Genomic DNA, 16,654 nt, shown 5'->3' with positions numbered 1-16,654 from the left:
ATATAATGAAGATTAGAGAAGTTAAGTGAATTTAGAATTTAATATACAGAGCTTTTATAGCCAAACAGGCTTCATATAGATGAGTAAGTTTCCTGATGGTGAAAGACTTTGGAGCCTTTGGATGGAGAACATGGGCTTGCTTTCTCCTAAACTGTTATGATTACCTCAATTCTCCATTTTGTCTTCCTAGTAGAAGCATTGTCTAAGAATGTTCATGGCACTTATTTTGGAGGCATTTAGAGATCTAGAGAGGAAAGGAGCTGAGATATATATATATATATATAATTGTAATGTAGTGTTATTAAAGATGAAATGCTTTTGTAGCTTATAATGTTTATAATGATATGTTATAATTACATAGAAAGTTTTTCCCAGTGGTTTCTTCCACACATCACTTCTTTACCTTTCCGATAATACTAGAATGTAGGGGGCAATTATTAGTTTCTCATTTTGCAGGTAGGGAAACAGAGATATTTAGCAAGTGATTTGCTTAAATCATGACTCATGACCAGGTTTATAAGAAAGTCTGGTTATAGGTTTATAAGGGAAAACAATTACACCTGCAAAGTTTTCCTAGCTCTCTGATTCAGGCTTTCACATGAACCAAGGGTATTACCTTAGACAGATTCATTTAACCTCCTTAGGTTCCAGCTTCTTCATGTGGAATATGAGGCAATGGGCTAGATTCAGGTTCAACTAACCTTCAATAGGCACCTATTAAGTGCAAGTCATGTGCTAGGAACTTTCAATGTAATCATAATAATTTAAATTAAATTTTTAATTAAATTTAAATTAAACCTTATAACAAATGAAGAAAACTAGGCACCAAGAAGTTAAGTAACTTGCCTAAGATAAAGAATTAATTAATTTGGATTAATAAAAATTAATTTAAATTAAAATAATTAAATCAATTTATTTAAATATAATTAAAATTATTAATCTTTATTAATCCAAAATAATAATAAATAATTTGGATTAACATATTAATGCGAATCTCCTGACTTAAAAACATCAGTGCTTTTTCCTCTATACTTTAGCACAATCCTCTGTATTTTAGCATTCTATAAAGTTATAAAACATGTACATGAGTTTTGATTTATTGACATATAAACTAAAATAGTTCTCTTACCCAAAATACATGTAATGTAATGAGTAAAATAATTAATATATATAAGTTAAAATTTTAAAGTTTGACTGAGTTTATATGACCAAACTGTTTATGACTTAATAATGTTTGAGGCTTCTAAGTGACATAGGAATGTGTTTAAAAATATATTACAGAAATCCAAATAACAAGATAGTCAATGCGTTATCAACATGCAGATTCAGAAGTTGGTTCAAAGTAGTAATTTCTTTGTTGAGAAATGCATAATTTCAAATATACTTTCTCATTCTGTTCAGTTCAACAAATGGATTTTAATGTTAACTGACACAAAGGAGGAAGAAAGCTACTATTTAAAAAAAAAATTTTAGATGGAAAATTCATGATTGGCATGTTTGCTACTATGCCTCTCATTAATAATTACTAGTTGGTTGATAGATTTTAATCATTATATTGGCACATAGGAATAAAATTTATAATAACACAGATACTTGATATAACAAGACAGGTTATATTCATTATATTTGGGAGATAAACACTCAGGAAATACTGCTATTTGGAGAAGCTATTTACATCTCTGGTGTGGACTCTATTTCTAAATTTCCCCAAAGTCTGTCGTTTCCTCTGTTATGTACTATATTTTCTATATTACTTTAAAATACTTAATTCTGATATAAAAATAATAGGAAAAAAGGAAGGAGAATTGATGACACTAAGTAGAGAAGCAAATAACCTGTGAGACGTGGTAGACGTAGAGAAAGAAAGTAGAGTCGTGTGAGGTGAACAGATAAAATGATGGACAAAAGAGAAAATCACTAATTTAGAAAAGGATGGAAGGATAAGTATTTATAATTCACTAAATATGCATAAGGCATATGAGGCGCTCAGTATTTACTGGGTTGAAAACATCTCTTCATTGGTAACATCAAGTCTGGCCCCAAGTACCCTCTGTCCGGGAAGCACAAATAAAGTCCGCAGCTGTTTATCGGGCAGGTTGTAATTGTGACCAGGCACAATTGCCCCTGCATCTCTGACAGAGCAAGTGAGATGTTGGCCCCAGATACCTTAAATCTGTTGGGTCACTTTGCTTAAACTTCTGCTCTGGTCCTTGTAACCGCACCAGCAGTGGGGAAGTTTGATGTGTCTGAGTCAGAAGAAAGAGACAGACAGATGGACTAACTCAGATTTCATAGGCACATTGTGTATGTTCAGGTGATAGATCTTTCATCTGTTTGCATTCTAACCCTTGTGGGTTAACCTACCCCAACTCTTTCCCTGCTTCTCACTCTTCCTGTGTGTTTTAAATGGATATAATAAACTGTGTGAATTGAGCATCTTAATTTGCACTGTGGGCCTTCCTGTTCCACCACCTCTGTGCTAACCTGCCTGGTCGTGTACTTGGAGACTCCTATTACATCAAGGTAATTCCCCACGTGGCACTGCTGGTCAATTTTTGCCTCATATTTCTTCTTTATATTTACAACTGATGGTAATTACATTGCAGTGGGTAGAGAATATACCATTTGAGAAAGATATTTGGTCGTCTAAAAAAGAGCATTTAACTGTCACAGGGATACATTCCAATAATAGTCTGGCTGCAGCAGACAAACAAAATAGAATTCATGGTTCAGCAGGATAAAATCAGAGCACTTTAAAGCTGGTTCCAGTTCAAACTCTCATTTTGAAGCATGAGATTTAGTGACTTGCCGAAGGTCACTATTTCTAGTAACTAGTAAGCCAGAACAGGAGCCAATGCTGTCTAAAGAGGCTAGGGTGTTATTTGAGCTACTATTGCTGTTTCTGTCTGGGTCTTGGGTAATTACCAAGCACGCATTCTGGCACATGCCGTGTAATGACTAAAAATATAAACTACAGCTGTCACAATTAATAGATTAACATTAAATGATGCAAAAATAAACAGGGAATGTCTGTTTATTAACAGGGTTTATAAATGTCACTGAGACATTTCAAGTGCTAAAAGTTGCTGTTCTTTCCTGTTGTCAGTTTAATCATGATATTACACATTTCCATTTGTTTAGAAGACTGAACATTAGTCAATCTGCTCAATACTCACCAGCTAACATATATGAAGAACTGTGTTAGATGTTTGGAACATAAAAATGAGTAAGATTTAAACTTCAAGAATCAACAAATACTTTGGACTTCCTCTATGTGTCAGGCACTGTTGTAGGCACTAGGAAACCATAACAACAGTGGCTTAAACCAGAGAATATTCATAATCAATAAAAATAAGTCCAGAGGCTTGAGTGGCAGCTCAACTATGACCTCAGGGACCCAATTTTTTTTTTGGGGGGGGGCTTTCCATTTCTTCCTATGATTTTGGAGTTTTCCTTTATGCTTTTTGCCTTGTGCTCTCAAAAGACCTGCTTCAGTTCCATGTATCATGTCCTCACAATACCATTTCCAAAGCAAGAATAATGAGGGTGGCGAGAGGGATCTTCTCTTGTAAGTCTCTTTTTTATCACACACAGAATTTCTATCCTGAAGATTCTCAGCAGGCTTCCCCTCAGATTGGTATCGAAGAGTAGAACTTTCTGTGATGTTGGAACTATTCCATAGCTTGTGTTGCCCAAAATGGTATCCACCAGCCACATATAGCTAGTGAGCACTTGAATTATGGCTAGTGTGACTAAGGAATAGAATTTTTATTTAATTTTAATTAATTTGAACTTAAATTTAAACACATGTGTCTTGTCTAGTATCTACCATATTGCACAACCTTTGATTCTTTTTGGCTAGAACTAGATTATGGCCATCAGTAGTTGCCAGGGAGGCTGGGGAAATGATTATGTAGCTCTTCCAGCCTCCAAGGGAGGAAAAGTTTGGGGATGGCTCTTTGGCAGCAACTAATGGAGTCTGCCATAAAAAGCAAATAAGACAAAGCATCATAGAGCTGGTATTGTAATGGGGGAGGCTAACATAAAACTATATACAAATTTTAACAGGTAGCCATCTTCAGGTTTGAACAAGCCCTGTTATCTAGTTCAGTCTAGATGATTGGTCTAGATTCTAGATTAATGTAATAGGGAGTGATTGAAGGTGGGAGGGAGTAATTTAAGAAGGGGTGGGAAAAATTCTCTAGGAGCTCGTAGTCTGGTAGAAGAGGAGGAAGACAGGCACGTAAAATAAATTGTTAATAAATAGGGTGGTATATATGTATATACATCCACATATTTATTACATAAATTGTATATTTTTACACGTATACATAGTTAATACAGAGTCTATAGTAGGAAGATAAACAAAGCATCTTTGAGTGTTTCTCTGGTATCTCCTACAAGCCTTACATAACATAGCAAGACAGGAATCGCAGTCTAGAAGCCTTGGAATGTGGTCCATCTACAATCCTTAAAGCAACAGCTGACGCAATACAGCTTTACAGGACTACATGTACAAGAATATGGTTAATGAGTGATTTCTCAAAGGGTTCCTATAGGATGTTCTCAAGTGGGATAATCAAAAACACTGTGAAAACTTTGAAAGGACCTATTAAGTCCTGTAACTTCAAATGGTATGATGTTCTTGATGCCTGAGGGGGCATTAGCAGTAATAGACCTGTCTGACAAGAGGCTGTCAGGGCTGGGGCAGCTTAATTAAAGCAAAGATTCTGGTGTGACTGAGGGTAAATGATGGTAAGTTTCAGCAGTATCATCCTCAAAGATCTTTGTAAGCGGGGAAAGGACCATTTGCTATGTCCTTACGAACCCATGCTCGTACAGAATGATAACTCAGTGTTGTGTGCGTTCCAAGAACTACCGGGTTGAAAGATATACTTTCTAAAGCCCTTTAATATACTGTACTACTATTTTGCAACCTGTAGTGATTCTTATTTTCAAAGATAGAATTAGTGATTTCTGTGCAAGAATGGTTGAAATTATCCATATAATAAAGCATTTCCTCCATAATTCTCCTTGGATTCATGATACTTCTTGAGGTATCTCTTTTTTATAATTCTGTACTTTATACAATTTTCTCAACTACAGTGAAGTAAAAAGAGGATATGTATCAAACTGATGTTAGTACTCATGGTAAACAAATATAAAAACAGACATGCACATTTATTTCAACTATAGGCTGAAACAGAGTATGTGAAGATATTCACAGATTCTGAGTTCACATGACAGTTTGTAGCTATGACAATAGTAATGTGGTTAATAAACTTCCATATTGCTACAGTAAGAAGTTTTTATATTTATAAAGAAAACAGATGATGATGGTGATGATTTTGCTAGGGAATAAGAATTCTTTAAATAAATTCAAGATAATTTATTTAATTTCACCACTTAAGTTTATTTATAGATTTAAAGCTACTTAGTGGTGATGATGATCTCCCACTTTTTCTATCCATCAGTGTCAAGAACTGCACTGTTCAACAGGGTAGCCACTAAACACCTTGGACTATTTAAATTTGAATTAATTAAAATTAAATAAGGTGAAAAATTATCTTTGACCCTACATTAGCTACATTTCAAGTGTTAAATAGCCACCTACTGCCACCATATTGGACAGCTCAGATCTAGAACATTTCTAACACAGAACGCACTATTAGCAATGGACACATGGGCTCACATCGTTGATTTTCAAAAAACATCGATAAAATGAAGCATTATTCAACTTAATGCAATAGTGTGTGTTAAACAAAGGCCATTTACTTACTGTTGAGGAAGTTCTAGACATACAGAGATTCCTAGGAATCGGTCCCTAAGATAGACTCCGTCGGGGCCTTAGGCAGTAATGACCTTAGACTCAGGGAAGAAAAACCCTGCCCTGGCTTTGCATTTTAGAGGGCATCATCCTAGCTCTCCTCCCCAAGGGGTGAAAAATCTCCAGGGCCAAGGGATGTGGTCCCCAAGAGCCTGTGTTCCCTTTCTATTTCTAGACCTTGTCCAAGGAGCCCAGGACCCTGGAATTCACTGACCGAAAATTCCCAAGGCTACTTCCAGGGCCTGAGCAGGCCTCTTCCCAGAACTGTTCTCTCAAGGGAGGGCCTCACAACCACTGTATGCACTCCTAGGCCTGAGGGGTTGCCAAGGGATGGCTGTTTGAGGGTGTGCAGGGAGCTTGGCTGAGTGGGCTGGGGCATCCACACCTGTGCGGAAAGCCCCTCTTGTTCATCAATGGAGCTGGAACAGGAAGCAAAAGTGATGGAAGTATGTGTAGGCTGAGGGCTGGGATCTGGCTCTTTCCTCCTTGCCATGTATGGGGTGGAGCTCCAACGTAACTAAGAGCTCTGTGCACACGCCTGGCCTTCCAGGTCGTTATTAAGGTATATTTTTCAAGATAGGAGCACAGAATATATTTTATTTGTAAGCTTGATATATTCCTTGTAAATATTTAAACATAGGGTACTTGAACCCCGGTCTTGCAAATGTTAGGGCGGGGCTGACTGCCTTCCCTAGAATAATCCATTCAGCTGGGGTTTCTTGGCTGGTTTGCTCACAATTGCTCTAACTGGTTACATCTGAGGTATCTTTGGATGCCAGAGGGAAATTTCTTTTTCCAAAGGCTGCCGGTCCAGCGAGGCCCCGATGCATTCTTTGAAAGGGTTATAAGTGGAATTGCTGAAGGCCAGAAACGGCTTTGGAGGGTCCTCTTTCCGGGATAGGAACCTGTTCCTAGCTCTCCTGTATTCGGGACAAATGAGACCAAGGTGTGCGAAGAGAAGGCTCGCGATCCCTGCGTGGGGAGAGAGGTGGGAAGGCGAGTCCTTTGAAGATAGTTGGTTTGGGGCACTACCTCTCTCCTTGCCTTTCTCCAAAGAAATTCAGCCCTGCTCTCCTCCCTCACCCCAAGCCTGGGACTGGGGCTCGCCGGGCGGTACGGGCGGCCCCCAGGGGCGCACAGGGCGCCTTTGTCTGGAGGGCGGCGAAGGAGGAGGAGGGAAGCGTGCCAGACAGTGGCCACTGTGGCTGGAGTTTGGGCTAGAACTTTCTTCCGCCCTCTCCACGAGTTACCGTACTCCCGCGGGCCCACAACTCCTGCCCGGAAGCCGGGCACGCGTGGGGTCGTGGACACGCGACGGGCAGCGCTGGCCTGGGAGCGCCAACCTCCTTCCCGGAGCCACGGGCGGCGGGCGCTGAGGGGACAGGAGACCACGAGGTGGAGGAGGAGGAGAAAAAGGAGGAAGAGAAAAAAGGGAAGGGGGGAGGGGAGGAAGGGGGGAGAAGGAGGAGGAAGGGGGAGGAGGGGGAGGAGGGGGAGGAGGGGGAGGAGAAAGGGCGGGGGCGGCGGCAGGCGGGGAGGAGCCGCCGCGGGCAGTGGCCGGCGGAGGCGGCGCTCCCGCTCGGCCGTAGAGCTGCGCAGGGGCCCGCGCGGCCGTGACCCGGCGGCCACCCAGACGCCGAGCGCGGCTGCAGCGGACAAAGGAGCATGTTGGCGCGGAGGAGGGCGCGCCCTCTGGCCGCCACAAGGCTCCGGGCGCCCCCGGGCCCGCGCTGCGCTCCCGTCCGCCCTGGCGCCGGGGCGGCCCGCTAGGCCAGTGCTCTGCCGCTCGGCCGGCAGGCCCCGACCCACCGCCCAGCCCGCAGCATGGAGCCGCCCGAGCGCCTGCGGGGACGCGCGCCGCCGCCTCTGTTGCTGCCGCTGGCTCTGCTCGCGCTGCTGGGAGGCGGCGACGGGGCCGCGGCGCTGCCTCTGGGCTGCAAGCACGACGGGCGGCCCCGAGGGGCCGGCAGGGCGGCGGGCGCCGCCGAGGGCAAGGTGGTGTGCAGCAGCCTGGAGCTCGCGCAGGTCCTGCCCCCGGACACGCTGCCCAACCGCACGGTCACCCTGTGAGTAGCCCGCGGGGCGCCGCTCTGCCCAAGCGCCCGGTCCCCTCCCTCCTTCCCTGCCGGCGCTCTCTGTCGTGCCGCTTCTCTCTCCGCGCGACTTGCAGAAGGGTCCCGCCGGCACCCCGTGCCTTTGTGTGAATGAAGCTGCGGGCAGGGCTGGTGCTGGGCAAGGCCCGGGGGGCTCGGCCTGGGCGCGTTTCTGCGACAGGCGAGCAGATGTGTCCCCGAGCTGCCTCCGAGCTCCGCTAGTTTGCAAAGTAAAAGTTTTCGGGTTCCCCGCGCGGTCCGGGCGCGGCGCTTTTGAGCTGCGCGGTGCCACGTGAGGATGGAAGTAAACAGGCAGTCCGCAGAGTTAAAGCTCATTCATCCAATGCGTGGGCTGCCGGAAAACACAGTGCTAGGTTAGATTCGCCAGTCCTTCAGCTTCTTCCAACTTGAGTTACTTGGACGCAAGTTTGCAGGATACTAAAGCAGCACGAGGACTTTGAACGCCCCGGTGTGTGATCCCCAAACTCCCAGACTGTTTCCTTCGCTTTTACTATCTTAGTTTTACTACAGTTAAAGAGCATCTTTTAAAATAGAGTTGTTTTTAAGGGCCAGAAATATATTTCAGATGAAATTGTGCAACTTCCAGCTCCGTTTTCTTGGGTGTGAGCGCTCATCTTTTTAAAAGCCGAGAACTTCGGATTTGCAAACTGTGGGTTTGCTGAGCCTTGCAACGCAAGGACTTGATTTTCAGATTGAGTTTCCACCTGGAAGGAAAAATTTTTGGTCTCGTTACTCAGTTTGTGTTACGATTCACGGTCCAGTTTTGCAAGCGTGGTTCTGCCAATTCTAGCTGAACCCGTGCCCCCAGTGACTCTTGATTTTATTTTTTGAACGACGAATTGGTTTGGGAAGGCTTGAAAGTGTTTCTAATGGGTATTTTGTCGAACTGAAATATGAGTCCCTCGGCGCCGTCTTCCTCTATGTTGTTGTTTTGGTTGGTTCCCTAAAAAAGAATCAAGGCTGCCACTATAAAAACATGAAGGCAAGGGAAGCAGCATGACCTGTGAAAGAACTTAAACTGCGGTTTTTAATTTAACCCCCAAATATGGTTTTTAATTTAACCCAAATTAACCCAAGCAGGATTTATGGGTAAGACAAGTACAAATTTCATTACCAACACCTTTGTTCTTCATTGCCATTTGTTTGAATTAGGAAAGATTTAACACAGGAAAATTGTGTGTTTCTGTTTATGGAGGCCCGAAAATGGTAAAAGAGTTTTTGTTTTGTTTGATTTCCTTTACCAACACTCGACCATTTGGTAGCGGCAGCAGCTGTATTTATTTCTTAGCCAGATTCTTTGAAGTGGATATTTTGGGTATGGGACCATAATTACAGTCTGGAGTCAAGTGGAGAAAACCTTTGCGTTGCCCAACTCCCTTGTTACTCTGAAGAAATTAGTCATCATACATTTGGGTTCTGGATCAGTGGCACTTAAGCTGATTCAAGTTTAGGTCGAGTTTTTCTGAACTGTCAGCAGTGGATTAAAGCAGCTACTTTAAATTGTTGATTTTGTGGGGGAAAAAAGTTGATATTACAGAAAATCACTTTTCAGCATATTATCAAACTATTTCACTGAATTTTTTTGAGCTGATTAAAATATAAGTGCCTTTGAAATGCCATTTTAATCCTTTTTTTCACCTGAAAGCTCTTTAGATAAAAGTAAAATTAATAAAATTTATTCAGTGAATGGGAAGAAATTATAATTTATTTAAGGATCATATAAAGTTGATGTTCTGGATGAAGTTGGTTCAAGGTGTATCAGATCTGGTGGAGGGTCTTCTGGGCCAGTTTCCTCATTTTATTAGGGAATAAATCAGAGGGTCGCCGTGGATAAGTGACTTGTCCAAGTTCCCATGGTGAACGCCTGGCAAGGGGTCCATGTCCCAGATCCCTGCCCTGCAGTTCAGATGTTTTCTCATCATCACGCCTTGTCTTCATCTTCCTTCTTAGTTCAACACGGTTTTTTTATTGAACTGAGGTCCTGGGCAGTATGTTGAGATTTGGACTAGGTGTTAGTTTCCTAGGACTATGGTAAATTACCACAAATTTGAGGGCTTAAACAACAAATTTCTTCTCTTGCAGTGCTGGAGGTCAGAGGTCTGAAATCAAGGGTTTCAGCAGGGCCATGCTCCCTCCAAAGGCTCCGGGGGAGAATCCTTGATTCTTTCAGCTTCTGACATTACTTGGCTTGTGGCAACCCAACTCCAATCTCTGCCTCTGTCTTCGCACGGCCTTCCCTTTGTGTGTCTCTCAAATACTCTTCTTTCTCTTCTAAGACACCAGTCATTAAATTTAGGGTCCACCGGAAGTCCAGGATGATCTCATCTAGAGATCTGTGACTTAGTTACATCTGCAAAGACCCTGTTTCCAAACAAGGTTACTTTCAGAGGTATAGGGCTGAGAACTTGGATCTATGGCTTTGGGAGACACCTTTCGGTTCACTACAAAATATAGATTAAAAACATCTTTCTTCTCCAGGAACTTACGGTATTTGGGGAGAGAGATTCATGAATAAGTCTCAGGACAGTATGGTAAACGGTCTAATATCAGGGTGCACAAGTAGAAAAAGGAACCCAGAAGAGGGCAACCGAGGCCCCTTTAGGGCATAGTGGGTGGGATGGAGGATCTGAGGATCCAGAGCCAATTTGAGAAGGATGAGAAAGATGATAGTGAAGGAAATGGTGAGGCAATGAGGGGATGGAAGGTGGGAGCCCCCAGCATGCCCACAGGTGTGGAGATGCTTGTGAAGCCATGCATTTGATATTGCTTGAAAGTCAGGGGCAAGTATCTAGTGCCTGGAGTGGTGGTGGTGGCGTTGGGGCGCGGTGGGGGGCAGGTCAAGGTCGGACAGGCTCTCTGGTGGGAGTTTTCATTCCTTAGGTGTGGCCAAGCATTTTCAGCTGAGCTGTGATGCAGGTGTTGCATGGAAAGTTGATAGGGGTTGAAAGGATGGCAAGGATTGAAGTTTTCTTTTTTCTTTCTTTAATAATGAAAAATAAGGCCTTTTCTACTTAGTGGATGAACTGGACTTCAATATATTGATAGCTTAAAGCTCAGATCTTTCAACTATTTTTTTTTTTTTTTGCGGTATGCGGGCCTCTCACTGCCGTGACCTCTCCCGTTGCGGAGCCGGACGTGCAGGCCCAGCGGCCATGGCCCACGGGCCCAGCCTCTCCGCGGCACGCGGGATCCCCCGGACCAGGGCACGAACCCGCGTCCCCAGCATCGGCAGGTGGACTCCCAACCACTGCGCCACCAGGGAAGCCCTCAACTATCTTAGTGAACAACACATTTTCATAGCCATGTTTCTAGAGAGGTCTGGCAGAAATCCTCAGCTTGATCTGTTTTTGTATCTCATGTAGCCTTTTGTATTAAAGGATTAAATTCCATTTATTATTCTTATACACACGTGGAATAAAAATTTAACTGCATTTAATGTTTTTGTTGGAAATCTGTTTACTTTATTCCTATGTTTTATATGAGATGCTCAATATTAAGTTTTAAAAATTCTGAGGACATCAGTGGTAGAAGGTTGTACAGATTTAGCCCTGCCTTTCCAACGGTGTTTTCCTCATGATGCTACATGGCGATTCTACTTCATCAAATGTTATGTTTGTTTGCTATCAGAAAACTGATAATTGGACGTCACCAGTGTATGCAGCTCAGTGCCAGGTACACAAAAAGAAGTGCTTGTATTGTTTGGAAACTTAAACCTGGTTGGAGAGAGAAGATTTGCACTAAAGCAAAGCAGATATCTCAGGAACAATCACAGAATGTCTGTAATTAAGTAATAAATCCTGTACTGCTGATTGTTTAAATGCTTTAGGAAGCCTGAAAAGAGGAGAGAGCAGTGGGGCTGTGGAGGCATTGGAAGAGTTTTTCATTTTCTTGGAGAAGTTAGGACTTGAGCATGGCTCAACGGGAGTGAAAGATGGGGTTTTGGGGGCGGGGGAGGGCATTCTGCAGTAACAGTGAGGGGTGGTGACAGACTGGCCCCACTGAAATGCAGAGAGGGTTTTTGGAACCATTGGTCTATCCATGGTATTTCAAGCACGGTTCTGACCAAGGTCAGTTAGGGGAGAGTGTACAGATGGGAGGTGGAGGGGGCCCAGGCTGAAGCCTCCTGGAGCAGCGGAAGAGCCTGAGAAGGAAGGAGCCTCTGGTGAGGTAGGGGGAGCACCTGGGGAGTATCTGGTCATAGAAGGCAAGAGAAGTTCAGGTTTGAAGCCAGGAATTGGGGGCGCCCCAGTTGAGAGATGCTGAGAGATGAGGAACAGTAAGACCAAGCTGGATTTGACAGCCTGGCGCTTTGGTGCCCTCTGTGGATTAGAGGCTGCGGAAGGCAGGTTGGGGTGGATTGAAGGGAGAACAGGGTGAGGATGGTGGTGATAGCACCTCGATGAGGAAGAAGTTTGGTGTGAAGGAAAGAGAACGTTAGCGCCTGAGTATGGTTGGGAATAGTTGGGGAGAGGGCGAAATGCACGGTGGAAGGTGAGATGGGATGGGAGCTGGAGTGCAGGTGGGAGGTTTGGTTTTTGATGCAGCAGGATGTCCCATCCTCACATGGTGAAAGGAGGGAGCGCAGGCAGAGGCAGGCAGGAGGCTGTGGGCAGGGCAGGTGGGATGAAGAGGGCTTTGCTGCCCCCTTGCTTTTATTTTCTTAAAGACCTAGAGGCAGGGTGAGGGAGGAGGGGTGAGTAGATGGTGTGAAGAGGAAGGTGAAAGAGGAGTGAAGTGGTTCTTTTGGAAAGTGAGGGAGTGACCGTCCTGGGGATGGCAGAAATGTCAGCGGAGTGGAGTTGTGTCCGTTTTGCCTTGTGATCCAGTTCAAAGGGAGATGGTCAGCGCTGTTATTTCTCTCCAGCTGCATTCAGTTTAGAGATGAGGAGCGCTGGGATTAGCCAGGCTGCTGCTTTGCCAGGTGAGGGCAACAGAGGGAGAGAAGAAGAAGCAGGGTGATTTTTGTTGTTGCTGTTTTCGGCCACGCTGCGCGGCTCGCAGGATCCTAGTCCCGCGACCAGGGACCGAACCCGGGCCCTCGGCAGTGAAAGCACAGAATCCTAACAACTGGACCGCCAGGGAATTCGCAAAGAGCAGGGTGATTTTAATGAACAGCCCCCAAAGCTGTCGTGGCCTGAATTCTAGTGGGTCATGGGTAAGGTTTTTTGGGTTTTTTTCCCCCGGTACGCGGGCCTCTCACTGTTGTGGCCTCTCCCGTTGCGGAGCACAGGCTCCGAACGCGCAGGCTCAGCGGCCGTGGCTCACGGGCCCAGCCGCTGATCTTCCCGAACCGGGCACGGACCCATGTCCCCTGCATCGGCAGGTGGACTTTCAACCACTGCGCCACCAGGGAAGCCCCCAATGGGTAAGGTTTTTAATCTTTGAATGCAAGGTCTCCTATATCTCTGTAGCTGTATTTCCCGATACTCAGCACAGCTTTTTCCCCCATGCACATTGATTGAGACACTGTTAATTTTGTAGGCTCAGTGCTGAGTGCTAGGTATTCAGGGATAAAATAAGACATGATTCTTTCATTCAAGGATCAGTCTTATACACAAATTCTCTGCTTAACCAAAGTGTGCATCTCATTGTCCCCTGAGCAGATTTGTATTTTGCTTCCTGTGTGCCTTGGCTAAGTCTGCCACTCTCTCCTGGTATCCCTTTTCTGGTAAATTGTGGGCCCTTCTCAATCCAGCTCATCTGCTATGAACTCTTCTTTCTCTCTTCCAGTGCTCTGATCCTTCCCTAGCGCTTCTTATCTGTGCTCTTCTGTCACCTTATAGATACTTGATGTTCTCGTAATGCACAGGCCCTCAAAGGAAGGGCTCTGAGATCTCAGTGGGTGGGAACATAATTGTCTTTATTGATAAGCGTAATGCCAATAAAGGTAGGACTGTATCTTGGGAGGTCAGGACAAGTAGAGGGATGTGAATTCAAATTTTTACCCTACTATGGCAAATGAGAACATTTATTTAGTTTAGGTCAGCATTTCACAGCTGTTGGATCCCCTATTCAAGAACGGGTCTAGTAAATCTATGGACAGTTACATTTGAACTGCATGTTCTTATGTGTATGATAAGCACACACGTTCGGCAGCGTGCTGGCAAGTTGCTCAGAAACATTGCAGAATTTTGGGCAGATTTAGGCATTTGGTCCATGAAAGCAAGTCTTAAGTTTTTCCAGTGTGATGAGAAGGTTTTGCATGACCCAGCCCCTGAATCCTGTTGCTTCTTGCCCGCTTGGAGTCCTCTGGCATCAGGAGTAGATGGGAGAAGTTGGTGGGTTTGGCAGTAAATCAGAAATAAAATACCAGAAACAAAAGAAAACAGGAGGGCTTCCCTGGTGGCGGCGCAGTGGTTGAGAATCTGCAGGCTAATGCAGGGGACGCGGGTTCGAGTCCTGGTCTGGGAGGATCCCACATGCCACGGAGCAACTAGGCCCGTGAGCCACAACTACTGAGCCTGCGCGTCTGGAGCCTGTGCCCCGCAACAAGAGAGGCCGCGACAGTGAGAGGTCCACACACCGTGATGAAGAGTGGCCCCCGCTTGCCACAACTAGAGAAAACCCTCGCATGGAAACGAAGACCCAACACAGCAAAAAAAATAAATAGATAAACTAATAAACTCCTACCCCCAACATCTAAAAAAAAAGAAAGTAAACAGGAACTTTCGGAGGTCCTTGCCCCAATCCAGTTACAACTTCTATTCCCAGGAGCCTGTAAAGATGGCTTTTAAAAATAGGCAAAAAAACACGAAAAACAAAAACAAAACCGAGAGTAAAAACTCTTGAAAGTAAGTCAGAAAATGACAGGTGAAGTTTCTTATAGTAGTACTCAGTGACTTTTTTTCCCCATTTAGCTGCTTCTCTGAAAGCAGTTGTTTTCTGTATTGTCTGTATTCCTGTGGAGGAATCTTTAAGTCCAGAGACCATAACTAGTTTATTGTTGTGTCAACAGTTTTCTCATAAACAGACAAAAATTAGGATACAGAATTCTTTAAATTTTAGTAACTTAAGTCCGTTTTTGCAAAAATTAGGAAGCTGTAGATGCAGACCTGCTCAATGAGTTTTTAATTGTTGCCTGACTAAATTTATTCTAATATCATTTTATGCATGGTTTAGTTTGCATTTATGTTCAAGTGCAGACAGTTTTAGTCTGAAGAGGGGGTTTTAAAGTAAGCAGTCTCGCCCAAGCTGTTTTTCTTTCCCCCACCACTAATCTTTTAAGAAATTTTGCCTGTGTAGTGAGGGAATCTCCTGCGTGTTGGATGGGGTGGGACAGAGCTGTAGCTGGTGCCTCACAGAAGGGACACGTTTCTCCTGGCCACTTGTAGTGCCATGCTGAGCACATTGCAGATATTGGGCTTTTCACTCAGGGAAACATTTCTTGTCCTCAGATCCCTCCAGTTCAGGACCTGAAGGGAGAAAATGGAAGGGATTGGTATAAGAATTATCCAGGCCTACCCCCTCCCCACTTCATAATCCCACCCTACTTCCCCCAACACCCTGGTCTTCTTTTTCCTCTTTGTCTGCAGGCCTGGACTTAAATCTGTTTTCCTACATACAACAGGGACCTTCCAAAGACCAGAGCTGACTTTTGATAATCACTCTTCTCTAGTGGCTGTCTTTATAATTCCTCCACTAGTTTTTAAAAGTGCTTGCTTTTGCGTTCATTCAGCAGATACCCACTGCCTGCTCTGCTCGTGGTCAGCTTGATTTAGGCGAGCCTGTGTGACTTTTTTTTTTTTTTTTTTTTTTTTGCGGTACGCGGGCCTCTCACTGTTGTGGCCTCTCCCGTTGCGGAGCACAGGCTCCGGACGCGCAGGCTCAGCGGCCGTGGCTCACGGGCCCAGCCGCTCTGCGGCACGTGGGATCCTCCCGGACCGGGGCACGAACCCGTGTCCTCTGCATCGGCAGGCGGACTCCCAACCACTGCGCCACCAGGGTAGCCCCTGTGTGACTTTTTTTTTGGCCATTAGACCAGTTTTATCCTAGTCTTGTGTGCTTGTATCCCATCCTGGAACTCCACTTCTGGCCTTCCAGATGCACAATATCTGTCACACTTCTCCTGGATCTGGCTCTTTGTGATGTGATTTAACCTGCATCTTCTTCCATTGCCACACTCTGCTAAGAGAGCTGGAGATAGCAGGGGGGTAACTGGTGGACTTTCGGGAATTATTATAGGCAATAGGGTTTGTAAAGGGAAATCTGCAAGACTGGTTTTAGGAATAGCCTCGCTAAAGGGACTGATAGACCTTTTTGGTCAGTGACCACCTTTGCTTTCCCGTCACATCTGTCTGCCGGGCACAGAGCCTTTCCCCAACCTAGTAGGTCTCAGATCTCCGGTAGCGCATAATCACTTCCATTATTTACAGCAGTTCTTTCCAAGCATTTTCATGTCGTGACACACACACACACTGTGATTATGTTTGTGTGGAGGGTGCTCCAGGCCAGAGTCCCACTGCCCCAGGCCCTGCATCCCAGCCCCGGGTGGTCCAGTGGGGTGGGGCAGAGGCGTTTATCTCCACCTCCCCCAAACCTGGCTGCTGAGCTTGCTGTTGAGATTTTCCACCTTGTGTTGAATCACCTGGGAACATTAAAAGTTCAGATGCCTGGGCCACAGATCTCGTGATCTGATTTGACTGGTCCAGGATGGGACCTGGAAGTTGGTATGTTTCACGGCTCTGCAGGTGCTTCTGTTGTCACCTGGGCTGAG

At 44.9% G+C, this 16,654-nt stretch overlaps 1 protein-coding gene across 1 annotated transcript in view; it reads left to right on the top strand.

Annotated features, from left to right (window-relative positions):
* The first annotated feature begins 7,341 nt into the window (after window positions 1–7,341).
* The window catches only part of ADGRA3 (adhesion G protein-coupled receptor A3), a 119,093-nt gene continuing 109,780 nt past the window's right edge, over window positions 7,342–16,654 (top strand). Inside the window, exon 1 of the mRNA XM_082838361.1 lies at window positions 7,342–7,893. Within this exon, the coding sequence (XP_082694487.1) occupies window positions 7,652–7,893 (242 nt within the window). The 5' untranslated portion in view covers window positions 7,342–7,651. The remainder of the gene's footprint in view (window positions 7,894–16,654) is intronic.

The sequence above is a fragment of the Leucopleurus acutus genome, assembly GCF_964270905.1.
Source record: "Leucopleurus acutus genome assembly, chromosome: 4".
NCBI lineage: Eukaryota > Metazoa > Chordata > Mammalia > Artiodactyla > Delphinidae > Leucopleurus > Leucopleurus acutus.
Note: the sequence above shows the minus strand (reverse complement) of the source record. Positions and strands in the feature narration are given on the sequence as shown.